The following is a 17,839-nucleotide window of genomic DNA, read 5'->3' on the forward strand; positions in this document are numbered from 1 at the left end:
AATTAAAAAATATTCAAGGTTGTCGGAGTTATAGCTCATCGCCCGAAGCATGTTTCTTTGGTTTGCGGTGAACGCTCTCCCAGCCGAACCGCTCAACAGAAATCCAAAAACTAAAAAAATTATTGAAGAAAAATAAATTTTGGTGTACTTGAACTTGGTTTCCCAATAAAAAAAATTTTCTTGCAAAAAAATGTTGACCAAAAAATTGAGTTTTGTGGTGTTCAAAATTTTAAACAAAAATTCACTGTAAGGAATCGAAAAATTTTTGATGAAAAAGGAACCGTTCAAGTACACGAGAATGTAATTTCAAACAATTAAAAAAAAATGTTTTGAAAATCGGATGAATAGTTTTTGAGATACGTTCACCGCAACGGCACTTTTCAAAAAACTTCATTACGAGATAATTGCGTTTAAAGTTTTGTGTCCACTTCATTCGTAGAAGAATCAGCGCGCTGCAAACGGCTGTAATTTAAAATCTAGTGCTCCGATCTGGATGAAATTTCGCACAGATATTTTCAAAAGTATGTACTTTCAGAATATTCAATGAAATAATTTTCGATTTTTTGAGTTCCAACTTTGTATATAACCCCTTAATCGAATACTTTTAAAGAAAATGTCCAGGTTGGGTGCGCCGCACAATTATGTTAAATGCCTGAGTTTTTACTTACGTGATAGAGTCCTACGTATGTAGCTTGGCTCTTGTGTCTCTTCTCAGTTTACGAACAATCCTGGAGTCCCACAGGACATCATCATATATTCCCTAACGACTTACAGTGGGAATATCGGCCGGCCGACTGCTGTTGATGCTGCTCGTGATGGTGATATTGAAGGCAGGAAGTGATCTACGGTGTGGCGGAAAGGAAGGTTAGCTTGCTACTTTGTTTTAGCTGTTGTAAGTCTGGGTTGGTCTTATTCGACCCAACGTACCTGATTCGTCTCTATTTTCCACCGAATCGTTGGAAGGTTAATCCGTGGTGAATAACTGTTGTGTAAACCCTCACTTTTAAAAAACTTTGTCAAAAAAAACTTTGATGATGTGCTTCGTCGAATGATTGCACCGGAATAGACCTTTCCTATCTCTCAGAACTCAGTAGCTCTTCGTTTTTTTTTTCTTTTTTTATTCCCTTTTATTCTTTTTCCGCATTTTCCTTTTCCATTCCCTGTGCGACTCCGACAGTCACAGTATTTTATGTAAGCTGACAGCAACAACTTAACTATTTTAATTGTATTTTAAATTTTGTTCCTAGAGTGTGGTTTTTTATTTTAAACTGAAGTAATTTTTAAGAGGGTGGTAAAGGTTTCAGCATAAAAAACACTTTTTTTAGAACTTTGCGTGAAGCAAATTTTTCAAAACTTTTTTACATTTTAGCGCATCATTTCAATAACACGCTGTAATTTTTCTATGCAAAAATATCGACAAACGACTCGGTGACGTAGCTTTTTGTAGAACGTCTCTTGAAAAAACTTGATTTGCGGTGTTACCTGCCCTTCAAAAACTACTTAACCGATTTCTTTCAAACTTTGCATACACATTTTATGTAAAACATACCTAACCCCAACTAAAAGTAATTTTCTTCCCCAACAGGTACCAAACCTAAACAACGTTTTCACTTTCCATTACAAGCGAACAAAACGCATTTGTGTATCCAAATTTTGAGAAATCTCGGCTTTAAAATAAACTCAGAAAATTTGGCGCGATATGTTTGAAAAAAACGTTATTCTGAGAAAATAAGGCGAGCGGATGAACGTGGGATACATTCTTCACTTAAGGCAGCAGTAGGGTTTTAACCCATCAAAAATCCTGGCTGAGTTCAAATCGCTACTACACTTTTTTCTCTTCACTAAATTAATGGAGCATTTCTAAGTTCGCTGTAGAAGTATCATATCTATCAACGCTACATTTTTTTTCGCTCCAAAATACAGATAATTATGCAAGGTAGCATTTATTGTAAAATTGTTCGCATTTTTAAATTTTCTTACCTTTGTAGCTCATTTCCATGTGTATTTTGCTTGATTTGCTCAATGATTTGACAGAGAATAACTGAGCAACTGAAATCTATCAAAGCAAACACAACTGAAAAAGTGTAGTTTGTTTACACCCGAATTTCGAAAATTCCTATAAAAAAATAAATTTGGAAAAATACGAATACAATTAGGAGTTGAATTCATTAGCACGGCCCGCAATTTTCGAGTGCCTGTTGAGAACAATTTGTTTTGTTTTGAGTGAAGTTTGACACTGTCGAACTAGCTGACTATTCCAATTTGTCCTGACTGGGTTGGGATATTCAATTCAGTGGCATGCAGTGCTAATCAGAAAGTCTAAAAAAGAATCGGATCTATTTGAAATTATGGAGCTAGCTACAATTGCACCGCTTTATTCCATTCCATCCCATCAAATGATAAGCTAGGAATAATTAAAAACTGAATTCATAAATAGTAATAGATAGAATAGAGATTTATTTTTATAGTAATTGTTGGAAATTGCCAACGGGGGAAAAAAGTGGATTTTCCGAAATAATAACGCAGTAATAAAACGACGGAACTGTTGGGTTTTCTGTTGCAGCGCGTTATTATTTTCGTTTAGTGCCCTGCTTGTGAATAATCTGAATCCGAAATCTGAAAACGTGTGAATAGGCTGACTGATCTGCAATGGCGTGTGTTCTCTGCGAAACACGATCTGGCTGTGTAATTTAGGTTAGAACTGCTTGTAATTGTGTGCACTGGCTTACAGGTTAGAACTGCTTGTAATTGTGTGCACTGGCTTACAATACTTAATTGCGTAATTAATTCCATATAATCTTATATTATCTTGCTTCACACCCTATCGTAATCTTACTCACGGATTTTTGTACCTCCTGACTCATCAGCTTTATGACAATGACCAACTGTCAACCTAGGCTACGCACGATCTGCAGGGTTGCGCAACAGTCGGGGCTTGCATACAGTAGAGGCGTGCTAACGTGGACAAGTAACAGTAAAGGCGCGCTAATGTGACTCTGGACACGTAACAGTCCCCCCAGGTACGCTGCCTTCGGGTCGGTTTACACGTCTCCGCGCCGTACGTCTAGCACGGCCAACTTGGCCACCGGACGCTCATAAATGCCGGTTGGGGTCCTCACTGTTGCTGATCTGGGTTGACCATCTCTTCCCGGCTGAACGTTAATTACTCTACCTTTCGGCCAACAATTCCTTGGTGACTTCGGGTCCACGATAACTATCACATCGTCAATCTCGATCGGTTTCGTCTGAATGAACCACTTGGTGCGGCGGGTTATCTCTGGTAGATAGTCGGTAATCCACCGATTCCAAAATCTGTTGGCTTGAACCTGGGATAACAGCCAGCTTTGGCGGAGTACGGTCCCGGTATCGTCTATGGTGCAAAGAGGTTTTACTCCGTTGGACGAACCAAGCAAAAAGTGGTTGGGGGTTAGGGCGGGCGCTGAATCATCGTCTATGGGAACATGTGTCAAAGGTCGAGAATTGATTGTGCTTTCGACTTCTGCCAACAGGTTCCGAAGTACCTCGTCCGTTAACTTCCGATTCTGAAGGGTCATCATCAAATTTTTCTTGACACTGCCGATCAAGCGCTCCCAGCTCCCGCCCATGTGTGGTGAAGAGGGCGGCAAGAATACCCAACTAGTTTCCGCATCCGTGAATTCCTTCATCAGTTCACATTCGTCAACATCCTGCTCTGCTTCCTTGACTATACGCCTTGCACCAATGAAGTTGGTACCACGATCACTGTAGAAGGTTCTAGGTTGACCCCTGCGTGAGATGAAATTCCGCAGTGCCATAATGCACGAATCTGTATTGAGAGAGCTCACAACTTCGATGTGAATCGCACGGATTGTAAGGCAAGTGGCGAGCATCCCCCAACGCTTCTCCACTCTTCGCCCGACAACGATCTCGTACGGGCCGAAAAAGTCGACGCCAACATGCGTGAAGGGGCGTGTGAAGGCATTCAGCCGTGCTGGTGGCAGGTCAGCCATGATTGGCACTCGTGGAGCTGTTCGATCGTTCTTACAGCGCTGACAGTCTTTCCTCACTCTGGCATAGGTCATTCGAAGCCTAGGAACACTATATTTCTGGCGAACTTCGTTGATAACGGTCTCGTGATTTTGGTGGTGGTACTTTTGGTGGTAATGTGCAATAATCAATCTGGTGGTATGGTGGTCACGGGGAAGTATAATTGGGTGTTTTGCGTCTTCGGTTGCATATTCACAGGCGGCAATGCGGCCACGCATCCTCAGTATCGCGTGCTGGTCCAACCACGGTGATTTTTGGTGAATAGGACTTGTTTTAGGAATCGGCATTGAAAACTGGTCCGGTTTCAGCCGCGTTTCTCTAAGCAGAGCTATTTCATCAGGAAAGGATTCCTGCTGCGCTTGGCAAATTACAAAAGATGAAGCGAACAATATTTCGGTATTGGAAAGGGGTCCAGTTGCGATTGACTTTTTCTGCATCTTTAGTTTGCAGTTGTTTGCAAACCGGTGAACTAGAGCGACAACCTTGACTAATCGGTTCCAGGTAGAGAAGTCTTTAACTTGTACCACTGGCACTGTTCCGACGAAGTGTGTCAGCACACTCGGGCGTAGTTCTAGGTCCGTAATTTTCGGACCTTTGACAATATTCGGCCAACATTTTTCCGTCAGATACAGAAACTTGGGACTGTTGAACCATCTTGCTTGAGCTGTCAGATCGGGAACACCTTTCCATTTTGTTCCGTCGTCTGCTACGTTCAAGTCCGTAGGGACGTATCTCCATTCACTCATCTCTGTTGTTTCCAGGATCTCGCTGACTCGAAATGAAACAAACTGCGAATAACGGCGATGATCTGATTTGATCCAACAAAGCACATCCTGTGAATCTGACCAGAAGATTTTTCGTGAGATCCGGAGCGCAAGGGTTTCGAAAACTGAGCGAGCGAGTCGAGCTCCAACTAGCGCTGCCTGGAGCTCTAGTTTAGGAGTTGAAAGATATTTTAATGGTGCTACCCTGGTCTTTGCAGCGACTAATTTGCATTCGACAACGCCGTCTTTGCCTTGGAAACGTAAGTAACAGGCTGCTGCGATTCCGTTATCTCCTGCGTCTACGAAGGTGTGGAGCTGGACATCATCATTTCTAGAAGGAATTCGGCTCAGATAGCACCTAGGAAGGCTGATTCGTTCAACTTGTGGAAGTACTCGTAGCCACGTGTGCCATTTCTTGAGAAGTACATCATCGATTTGGTCATCCCAGTCGATTCCGGAGCGCCAGACCTCTTGAAGCAGAACTTTCAGGTACATGAGAAAATGGGCGATCAATCCAAGCGGATCGTATATGGACATGAGAACGCGTAGCATTTGTCTTTTTGTTGGACGAAGTTCACCTTCCAACAGCGCTCGACCGTAGCGACTCCATCCATCTTTGTAGGTAAAAGTATCCGAATCAGTACACCACCACATACCAAGCACTTTTTCTGTAGATAGCTCTGGTGACAGATCTAGGTTCTTTTCTTCCGTTTGTTTCTCTTCTAAAGCATGCACGACCTGTTTAGAGTTACTAATCCAATTGCGGATCTCGAATCCTCCCTCAGCATGTACTCGTTTCACTTGCTGTGCGAGCTGAATCGCCTCCTGTTCTGTGCAAACACTAACTAGCATATCGTTGACGTAGTGGCGCTTCTGGATCACCTCAACTGCAACTGGATACTCTGCCCTAAAACGCTCGGCGTTCAGGTTCTTTATGAACTGGGCACTGCTAGGAGAGCAACAAGCTCCAAACGTCATCACCTGAAGAACGTACACAACGATTTTCCCAACCTCGTGGTACCAAAGGAAACGCTGGCATTGTTGGTCGTCGTCTCGCATGCGTACTTGCAGGAACATTTCACGCACGTCTGCCGTGAGTGCGATCCTTCCTTCACGAAATTGGATCAATATGTTGAACAGATCACTAAGCTGATCGGGACCTTTCAACAAGAATGAATTGAGTGAGACGCCGTATGATGCTGCAGCCGCATCCCAAACCATTCGAATTTTTCCGGGTTTGTTTATATTTGTGACCGGGAATATAGGCAAATACCATACCCGAGGAAAAGATTTTTTCAGCTCTACATCTGAGAGTATCCTGGCATATCCTTTTGTAACGAGATCGATAATCTTCTGATTGAGAGCTTCGGCGAGTTGGGGATTCTTCTCCATTCGCCTTTTAAGGTATTGCAGCCGGCGCAGAGCCATGGGATAGATATCTGGTAGACGAGCATTCTCGTAGCGCCACAGCAGACCCGTTTCGTATCGGTCTCCCTTGAAAACTGTGCGGGTTTCAAGCAGGAACTTAGCTCGCTCTTCTTCCATTGAGAGGAGAGTCTTCTTTGGCTGTGGAACTCCCAAACTTTCTAATGTAAAGTATTCCTTCATCGCTTTGTGTAGCTCCTCGTCTGTCGATGATTCACGGGCGGACACGTGGAAAACTGAATGCACCATGTTTGCGGTGTTTTCTTGGTTACCTCCTCCGCAGACTGTCCACCCCAGACGGGTTTTAACAGCTATTGGTTGGTGTAGTGCACCTTCACGACTCTTTTGTACCAAGCTCAGGTGTTGGTCCTTTATGCCAATCATGATCCTTGGTCGAATTTTATAATATGAAGTGATTGGCAGACCCTTAAGATGCGGATACAGTGAAACAAGTTCGTCTACGTTGAGTGTTTGTGGCGGGAGAAGTAGCCCCTTTACGGTACGTACACCTTGTAGACTGTACTTTTTTAAACGATTGTGTTTCGCTGAAACTTCCAGCCCGACGCTCCTTGAGCAATCTTCACTACGTTTTTCTCCGCCCGTCCAATGTAAGCACAATGGCGTTATTTCTCCTTCGAGTTGCAATTCATCTGCCAGTTCATTGTCGAGTAGTGTGAGTTCCGATCCGTCATCCAAGAAGGCGAACGTTTGAATAGAACCATACTTTCCATGAAGTACGATCGGTAAGTAGCGAAATAGAACCTGGCTAGATGTAATTTGATGACTGTGACATCCATGCTCCGATGAACTAGGTTTCTGTTCCGGTGAAACATGATGCGGAGTCGGCGGAGTTTTGTTCATGTTACTAGCAGAAGCATCTGAAGGGACGCTCTTCTGGTCCTTGTGCAGTGTTTCGTGGTGTTTGAGCTCGCAACCATTTCTTCCGCATAACTTGGCTTGACATACTCCTTTGTGTTGGCGTAGACATCTGCGACATAACCCTAGATCTCGAACGGTCGCCCAACGCGAATCACGAGAGAACTCTAAGAAGCGATTGCATTTAGCGATTGATTTGCAACTCCCTTTGCATACCAGGCAGCTCTCGGATACCATCTTCGCGTTCGATGGCACTGCTGAGCGATATTCTACAGAGTGTCCTTCGGAATGTGTGTTGAGGTACAGATTCCCTTTCTTGGTTGCACGTGACTCATTTCGAACGTATTTGGGTTCAGAACCGAAGCTTGGAAAGGTGACAGCACTAGCAGCTTCTGCCAGCGAGTACAACCAACTGCTGAAGGATGGTAGATTAACCATCGGAAGTGACTGTCTGTATTGTGCCCAGTTAAGCTTTATTGATGACGGCAGCTTGCTGACGAGTTGGTGAAGAAACGTTACATTGTAAAAGTATTCTTCGAGCCCACACGCTTCCACTGTCGCACAAAAGTTCTCTACGCTAACGGCGAAATCTACAAGAGTTTCCAATTTGTCCTCTTTCAACGCAGGAAGGGAGTTAATCTTTGACATCATCGAATTCACGATCACCTCCGGTTGCCCGAACAACATCTTTAGCATAGACATAATTCCGTTGACATTGGACGGATGCATTAGTCTACATCTAACCGCCTCATAGGCACAGCCTTTTAGACTTCGTTGCAGACGAACGATGTTTTCTTCGTTAGTAAATCCACACATGGCAGTCGTACTGTTAAAGGAGGAGAGAAAAAGTGGCCATTCTTCGGGATTTCCAGAGAACAGTGGCAGGTCTTTCGATATGGCTTGACGAGCGACTAATTGCTTCCGGGAAATTGAAAATGGATCAAGTTCGTCTTGTTCATGGTCGTAGACATCACTGAACTGCAGAGGGGTTGAATTCAATTGATTCCTTTGCGGCATCGATTGTGGATCCCTTTTACCTGAGTAAGCATGGTTTGGATCGAATCGTGGAAATTGACGATCTGGTATCGGTAAGGCAGTCTGTGTTACAAAAGCTGGTGATGGTTGAGAAGATCGAGGGAAGAAACTCTCCTGAGTTGGATTCACGCCTGGTACTGGTAATAGAGCTTTCGAATTTACATGCGAACGTGGGTGTCGTGCAATCGAAACTTTGCGTGGGGGTCCTATGATCGGAACCGATGTCAAACCATTTGGGATCGAACCATGATCTAGCTTGAAAGTCAAATTCGATGCATCCTCCCGGTCAATAGAATACGATGACAATGATCTCGGTTCTGGAAATGGTTCCGGAGGATTCGGTTCTGACAGCGACGAGTGGTGGCTGTCGATCCGCGAGTTCGGTAGACTTCTTTGTTGTATCTTGCTAGAATGCCTGTCCGGATTGAATTGTTCTTCAACTTCCGGATCTGACGAGTACTCATGCTCACTTGGAATTGCCAACCAGTTCTTTACCTTATCTTCCGAAACACTGCTAACTGAACTGTTGTCATTCATCGCTTTCTCTAGCAATTGATACTTCTGTTCCAAGAATGCCTTTTCCTTTCTTATTTCTTCCGCTGCAATTACTCGTTGCTGTTCTGCTTCACGTCGCTCGATATTTCGAAAATCTTCCAGTTTCTGTAGCTGCAATCTTGCCAAGGCTTGAGATGAACGACTAGATGCAACTGATGGAGCTTTCGATGCATTTTTCTCCGGGGGGTTGTTCTTGGATACCACCCATTGTAACGATGTTACGGATGCAAATGGGTTCTCCTTGCTCTGGTAGCTCGATTTAACTGTTCCGGATGATTGAACTGGTAATAGGGTGTCAACTGATTTGACGTTATATAAAAGATGCTGCTTTGGAGAAGTCGTTGAAAGACACGTTTTTGTAGTCGGCTCGGACAATTGCTTTGTAGAATTACCATCTCTGTGAAGAGGGACGCTGTCAGTCGAATTTGTATCCTGGATTCCTTTTGCTGCTTCGCATTTGGCACAACTCCATGGGTAATTCTCGATCTCCTGCGTAACACCAACACATTCAAAATGATGCCATTTCAAGCAATCATCACACCTCACCACACTATCCGTATCTTCCCCACGGCACACTTGACACGTTCGACCTGGATTGGACTCTTCGGGATCTTCCGTGACCGCCGCTTGCACACCACCGATTGTATCTTTCGGACCGACCACTTTCACGGATTTGCCGGACCGTTTTGACCGTAAGGTTTTACTTGGCATGACCGATTATTCTGACTGATCGTATATAAACGAAAATAATAATATGTTGGAAATTGCCAACGGGGGAAAAAAGTGGGTTTTCCGAAATAATAACGCAGTAATAAAACGACCGAACTGTTGGGTTTTCTGTTGCAGCGCGTTATTATTTTCGTTTAGTGCCCTGCTTGTGAATAATCTGAATCCGAAATCTGAAAACGTGTGAATAGGCTGACTGATCTGCAATGGCGTGTGTTCTCTGCGAAACACGATCTGGCTGTGTAATTTAGGTTAGAACTGCTTGTAATTGTGTGCACTGGCTTACAGGTTAGAACTGCTTGTAATTGTGTGCACTGGCTTACAATACTTAATTGCGTAATTAATTCCATATAATCTTATATTATCTTGCTTCACACCCTATCGTAATCTTACTCACGGATTTTTGTACCTCCTGACTCATCAGCTTTATGACAATGACCAACTGTCAACCTAGGCTACGCACGATCTGCAGGGTTGCGCAACAGTCGGGGCTTGCATACAGTAGAGGCGTGCTAACGTGGACAAGTAACAGTAAAGGCGCGCTAATGTGACTCTGGACACGTAACAGTAATAGAGATTTATTTTTCAGCAGGATTTCTTATTACTCCGATAAATGATGACTGATGAACTGTTCTACATTAATAAAACAATGCAAAGGAATAAGGAATCAATTATAAACCGGACAAAAATACATGTATTATAAAAGAATGATACTCTTCGATAAGATGTACACAATCTTTCCAATCCTTCTCGAATGCATCGCAATTAATTTACTTCTAACCTTGTATCTATGTATTCTGCATAACATTGGAATGTTTTCAGAACGAATGTACCTAGTTACGAAATTGACACGACATCGACGCAATACGGGATGAAGATTTGTCTTAAAAATTACTCCGTCGCAATGTAAAAATTAATACCTAAACCAAACATTTCGTTCGGCCAGTTGATTAGTAAAGCGCGACACCTAACTCTAATCAAATGTAAATACTTTGATTCATTGAGCAATATCTGCAGTTCTGGGCAACGTTAAATCACACGTTAATAAACAGCGATATTTAAAATTTTACCAGTTCATACATAGTCATAGTTATGCATAGTCAAATCTTTTTTTGTTATTTTGACTATAGAGGTTTTATCCTTAGGGTCATTTGCCACTTTTTCGGGTTAAAAAAATCTGTTTGGAAGCTTCTAACCCCAACTGCTGTTTGAACTGACTGATGCTCACATGGGGATCGTCAGAATAATTCTCTTCCAAGAGGGCATAATAACTTGTCGTGGTGGGCGACGTAGCTCTTCTTCGTTTTTTTTTTGCAAGAGTGCTTAGTGCGTCTTTAAAGGGAACGCTATAGATTCCTAGGGTGCTGCATGTACACGGGGCATGTGAATAGATCATATGGACTCACCCAGCAATGCAAGTCATCCTCATGATTCTCGGTTCAAATAGCCGAACATGCAGAAGATTCCTGCCGAAGAAGACGTAATTAAACACCAAAGGTCACGATACGAATTTGAAGGGACACCCCATGTTGTCCCATCCAGTGCGATTCCCATTCAACAACTTTCGCTCAATGAAGAAAAGGAACCTTGAAACAGCCAGCCCCTTGCTTCAGTAGAACCACGCACAATTTCGAATCGGCGACCCCACCGTCCTACATCTCAACTTTGTGAGCGGGCATGTAGACACGGTAGTTTTCCATACAAGTCTTGCCGCCACAACATCATTTGCTTGCTTTAGACAGAATATCACAATTCTGAATTCATCCAGATAAACTTTCGGGATATCTGTCACTGTTGGATACGCCTGCGTTAGTTCTTTCAAAATCTTTACAATACTTAGCGGATTATCTTTGTTCCGAAAGAAGCTCATATAGTTCAATCATTGTTTTTAAACGGGAAGTCGAAAGCTGGGTCTTTTCAGGAAAGTTTATTTATGCCCGGGCCTAGAGCCTGGCGCACGGTGAAAACTTAAAGAATACGAAAGCAGAGACAGAAATCACGCGAGATATAATAAATTGAAATATAAATATCAAATGATAGCAATGCGAACATGTGGTAAGTCTGGGGTCCAAAAGGGGTGACATTCCCGACGATTTTTAACCGAAACTGTTTTGTTAGCAAAACAATTAATGTGATTAACTACAAATGAGGAAACATTCGATTGCATTGGAATATTACGCCGACCCTCAAATTTCACGAAAGAACTTTGTGTTACCGAACTGAAACACCAGCTCCTCAAGTTTGTGTCAGTGGAATGTTATACAGTTAACTCTCTCTATGTCGATATTCTCTATGTCGATATTTTTCTCTATCTCGATTATTTCGTAGATCCCTTCAGATCGCACGTACAAAAACTTCTCTATGTCGATATTTTCTCTATCTCGATATCTCCCTATCTCGATGTACCTAGCTTTATATTTGCCTGCATTATTCTCTCTCTATTTCGATGTGTTTTTTTCTCTCGCGACATCTCAAAGCATATACATAATGAAATGAAAATTGGAGATCAGGACGCTAAATCCTATAACAATATTCTGCATGTAGGGGCAGTAAAGACATGATTTGAGGTAAAGTGGATATTCAATATGTTTTCCTACGAGACTTTGTAAAACGAATTCATCTTAATCTGCATATATTGAGGTTGTCTAGAAATTATGCATTTTTAGGTCCAAAATTTTAACTTTAACGTCCTATAAAAATATTTTAAATGCAGCCATCTGTGGCACGGAAATCATTCTTTCGTGGTCAAAACAATTTCAATTAGGGGAACATGGAGAGACTTGACCAAGCGCAGAATTCTATTATTGGGTATGACGTGTTCTATTAGGTCCTTAAAAAAATTTCAAAAATATTTTTGTATTAATTTTAAGTTTGGAATGAAAAATGCTTTCCTTATAGAAAAGATTCCGTATTCAATAAATTTGCGTTAAATGGTGTAATTTTGTATCAAACTGTGTATGGACATATCTACTCGCCTAATAACTACTTCTAAAGTACTCATACATAATTTTTTACTACTTTATGTTTAGTGAAATGATTTTACATAAATCGGAACATTAAAATAGTTATTACTAAAATTTGCACGGGATTGAACGCAATAACTAATGTTGGGAAGACTTGACCAAGATTTTATGGGGGGACATGACCAAGTGGCAATAAGCCGAAGAAAGATAAATTTCTGATATTTACTATGCTGTCGTACCTACTGTTAGTGTTGTAATCACGTCACACAAAATCACATCAAACAACAGTCTATATCTTTTTGTACTAGTGAACAAAGTTAGTAGTAATATGGCTGATTTCGTGACGTGTTAATATGCAATGTAAGCAGTACAGTTAATCCTTAAAAGGAAATGCATTAAACACAGTCGAAATTTATGAAATGCAACCCTTTTATATTTTTAACTGCTACCTGATGACCTCGACAATATGGAAAAAAAGGATTACAGTATTATTTGTCATAATTTTTTGTTCTGATTTTTCAAAATTCTCTTGGTCAAGTCTCCCCAGACCTTGGTCAAGTCTTTACCAAAAAAAAAAAAAGATTTCTCAGATAAACTCTTATAACTTTTGAAAAAGTAAATTAAAAATTTCGCAAAAAATTATGAACACGAATAATACCTTTTTACATGATATCTCAATGACTTTGGAAGGATTGAAAACTTTTAGAGATTTATGCAGATTTAGCTGAAAACTTGGTCAAGTCTCCCCATGTTCCCCTACATGTGGGGCAGAATGATAAACTGCAAATAAGGGATTCCTTCTCAAACAGCAAACTTGATGTTTTGCAGTCCGAGTGCACTTTACCTCGTCGTCTACTACCCTACTCCTCCCAATACGAGCATCTATCTTTGTTTCCCGGTATGCATTATGATGTCCTGAAGGAAAAGTTGTCTCAAAGAAAATCATTGTGTTCTATATGTCGATCTGTCCCTATGTCGATGGTCCCTTCAATATCGATATAGAGAGAGTTAACTGTACAACGTATGTTGTACTCTGTACAACATACACTGATAAAATCAAGTACCCATTAATGCGTAGAAAACTACTCATTTTCAATAAAAGTGGAATAACCCATTAAATGGGTAAAGCGTTTGTATCCATAAATGAGTACAGACCTTGTACGTCAACCAGGGTATATTTCACCCATTATTTTTCGCAGAACTGTTACAACAAAATGCATAAAAAATACCCATTCATGAAATTCGCGCCAGAATGAAAAATACTGCCAATAGAATTATTTCTGAATTAAAAAAAAAAACAAAATAACATTCATATCACATTATTGTTTCCTCATAAAAGTATGGGAATCTCGATAGAAATCCTATTCTAAAACTACTTAACATAATAAAACCACCAACTGGATATATTTTTGATGGTTGGATCTTTTGGCTGCTCTAAAAATGCCGAACTGGCGCATATTTTCAACATCCTCAGTAGTCTAAACAGACGTTGTTTTCAGAGCATTGCTGAAATGTTCCGTTTCCGCCACGGACTCCGATGCAGGGCGATAATTTGCAGGTTTCACTACGATCCTTAGTTTGCAGGTTAACTCGCTTGAAATAATGCTTAAGGATTTTTCACACATTATCAAGATCAATATACCCATTGACATTACCTCATCGAGTAGTTGTGAAATGGATAAAAAGTACTCATTGTTAGAAACAAAAAAATACCCATTTTTTGACAGCTCGAATAACTTTTTTTTCATTATGCTTTAAAACAAACGCTGAAAATCTGGTGCAGTATATTTGAATAAAAAAAAGTTATCCAAAAAAGTGGAGTTAACATATAAATGTATTTTTTCACTTAAACTGCCGGAACAAACCAACAAAACGCACCAGGACTTCCAAATTTCGAAAAACATCGTTGTTTAAGCTTTAAAACAAACGCTGAAAATTTGGTGTAGCTTGCTTAAATAGAAAAATGTTATCTTGAAAAAGTAAGGCGAACGTATAAATGTGGGACACACTTTAATTGCACATCTCATAAGAAATCAATGGGATTTGCTACAATAGGAACCAAAACTAGAAATTGCGCCGCTATTTGTTCATGTGTTTCTATAGTGGTAAAAGCAGATTTAAATAAATAAATTTGTTAATTAGCAACCTTGGTATTGTTTCTATCAAATAAGGATTAAAAGCTTCCGCTTAACACATTAACGTCGCCGTATATCTTTTCATCGATTTTTTAACAAACGTTTTCCTGAAGTATTCGACTATTTGTACAATTGACCCTAGATAATCGACTCAAGTCTAGTGCATAAAAATGCTGGACACACGTAAAGAAACGATAATATACCGTCCCGATGAAAACTCACAAATCATATTCTGCCTTTAGACTTCAAACTGGAATAAATTTCAAAATGATATTTACTATTAGGTACATTGTAGTTATCAGCTATGTTGTCGACAGCCGAAAGTAAAATCACGAGTGTTCCCCTTATTTGTTGATGGGGTCAATTTACCACATAGTATGGTTGCTCATTACCTTTAAAATGTCTGAAGATGCTATCATTACGAAAACGTCAATCTCCACCAGCAGAAAGATAATTAGTTAAGCTGTGCGCTTAACAATGACACCAAGACGCAATGTGGACAACGGCATATGAGCAATAACCATTAGCGTTGTACGAATCATTCCACTTCAACATTTACATATTATCACTGTTGGACTAATCTGCTGGTATACTGGAAATGTTTGGGGATTCAGCTCTTCTTAGTTTATGATGCTGCTATATTCCGATGCCTCAGGCAAGGATATAATCCAGCGAAGTGGAAAACGTATGTAATTTGCATAACAAATCAAGATAATCTATGCTTGTTCCATATTTCGTCGTATCATTTATAGATTATTACATCTTACTCAGTGAATGGAGCAACGAAAGTTACGTGGTCCTTTGTCACCAATACCGAACACACTCATCCGTGACATTAGCCAAAATGGGATTTCTGCTAATGTATATCTTGTCTAAGTTTCTAGCACGATAACGGTGCTAAACTCATGGAAATAAATCAAGTTGAGAAATAACGATTAGGAGAACGAATCATAATCTGTCTAGTGGGGTAGCAATCAGAAGAAAAAAAAACTGCTCAATTCAAGATTCAAGTAAAAGATAAAGTTTTAAAACAAGTTACAAAACTTGTGCAGTTCAAGCAAAATGCTTATCACCATGTGAGCTTTTATACAATGTTATTTTGGGTGCTCACTGCTCTGAACGAAACGTCAGGATACTTTGCTGTGGAACGTGTATGTTGAGCAACATAGTTTTTCCATTGACGCACCCTCAACAACAAAAACAGGTTTTAAGTTTGATAAACGATGAAAGCCAGCCGAAAATCGATTGGCAACTTGCTGATGTTTTTCAATGAAGGATAAGCATAATATGAAAAGATATATTTTCCAGGTTCAAATTTCTGTGATTATTTATTTGCGACGATTATCACAGCAGCAAGCACCTTTTCCCAATGAAACAAATCGATTCCGAAAAGTCCTTGAGCTCGTTGGTAGGAAACCGCCGCGTCGGTCGCCGTGAGAACAACAACCTCTGTCGATTGCTAGAGACGATAACTACGGTGTTTTATGATTTGAAGCTTTATTTGTACATGTACCTTTTATGATATATTTTTCACCACAGAAAGATATTCCGAAACAATGGTATAAATGGATGCTATCACGAGCACAAACCGTGAATACAGTAGAATCACGTGAAGACGTGAATTATGCAAAAATTAGTATAACAATCTTGTTGCCCTAAGGGACACTTTCGCCAGTTTAGAGAAATGCGAAGCTAATGTTCATTCATCTATTGAGAATATGTGCAAAATGATGACTTGAATAATAAATCATGTAATGCTTAAACTATGTAACATATTTAATTATTAAATAATATTTATTATTAGTTTCGTTTCGCGATTAAGTTATGCACACTTCACCATAGTTTATAAAAAGGGATATGCTTAGAATGAAATATTCAGATATTCTGTAGACAGGGTATCAATTAGCCGCTTTTAATGGGTTAGAGATTGTTTATTTAAGTAAAATTGTTATTAAATCACACAATGTAAGCTTATTTTGGTCAAGCGAGAAAATCGCGTGCTATTCATAGCTTCTACATTCTAGATAATAGACAAGAATAGCTCAACAAACGATAGAAGATTGCTGTCACAAACCGTAGCGCGTGGGGAAATGTATCCAAATGGGCAAAAAACGCAACCTAAATACGAACAGTACCACGAAACAAAAGTTCGAATCATCCGTCGCACTTCACTTTTATCATTAGGAGGACAAAAATAGCATAAACCCTAGTGGAAACTTCATTGCACATCTGCTATCTTCTCATACAGCTCACGGTTTCCAAGAACAATTACAAGCCTGCGTTGTTTAATTTTTTCAGTTTTATTATAAATACGAAAATATGCTTTAGTATGTTCATTAGCATGGCCCAAAATACCTTAAATCTCGAAATCAAAACCTTGCACCTGAAAATGACAGTTTAGGTGGCCGATAAGCTTTCCTGAAAATTTAAGCTCACTTAGTACACCGGAAGTGGTTCCGCAAACGGCTCAAAGTTTGTGTGGGAAAAATTGACCAAATGTATGGAGAAACGCATCGGTTTGACATATTCAGATCTAGGTGGCGCTGTAATCGATCAATGTTTTCCGTGAGAAAAATAACAATCCTCTTGTAACAACAAATCGACTCGAGAAGACTGCAAGTCAATCCAACAAAAACTGACAAAGTTATAAGAGCGCTCAGTTGAGGGTGTCATGGGTTGTAGTTAGGGTGGCTCTGTCGAAAGTGAAAAAAGCGGCTTGCGATGAACGCACGATTTGCATGAGGTACATGACCACATAAATTTCAAACTTTTAATAACACGAAATGCTGACCATTTGGAAGGGCAAACTGGATCAGAGTGTCAAGAGATTTCCGATTAAGAACATACCAATGCAGAATTATCCCATTAGGTGGCGCTAGGGAATATGCAAATAACCTATAGTTAACTTATATATTGGGTCATATCTCATGATCGGAAACACTTAGTGGGGTGGACGCTTCGACAAAGTAAATTTTAAGATCCAGGGCTTTCCGATGGAGTACATTTTAATTTAGACTTCTTTCACTGAGTGGCGCTAGAGTGCCGGAGAATTTCCTATAATTTGATATTGGGTCATATCTCGTGAGTGGAAACACATAACGAAATAAAGTCTTCGGAAAAGTAGACTATATAATCAAGGGCTCTGCAACGGAGAACAGTTTTATTCAAAAATTTTCCCCTGTAGCGCTCAGGTATATAAAACTGATGTATTCTGCTTTTATTAGGTTATTCTACGTGATCTTGAACAGTTGGCGGCGCAAAATCTTCCGAAAAATAGAGAGAATTTTTATAAACAGGAAGTCGCCATCTTGGATTTTAAAATGGCCAGGAGCGG

General features: G+C 40.3%; 1 protein-coding gene across 1 annotated transcript; it reads right to left on the reverse strand.

The window, feature by feature from the left end:
* Positions 1 to 3,041: 3,041 nt before the first annotated feature.
* LOC131687861 (uncharacterized) lies at positions 3,042 to 9,392 on the reverse strand. The gene has a single exon (XM_058971948.1). The coding sequence runs from the start codon at positions 9,390 to 9,392 to the stop codon at positions 3,042 to 3,044; it is 6,351 nt and encodes a 2,116-aa protein (XP_058827931.1).
* Positions 9,393 to 17,839: the final 8,447 nt, after the last annotated feature.

Source organism: Topomyia yanbarensis, chromosome 3, assembly GCF_030247195.1.
Source record: "Topomyia yanbarensis strain Yona2022 chromosome 3, ASM3024719v1, whole genome shotgun sequence".
Lineage (NCBI taxonomy): Eukaryota > Metazoa > Arthropoda > Insecta > Diptera > Culicidae > Topomyia > Topomyia yanbarensis.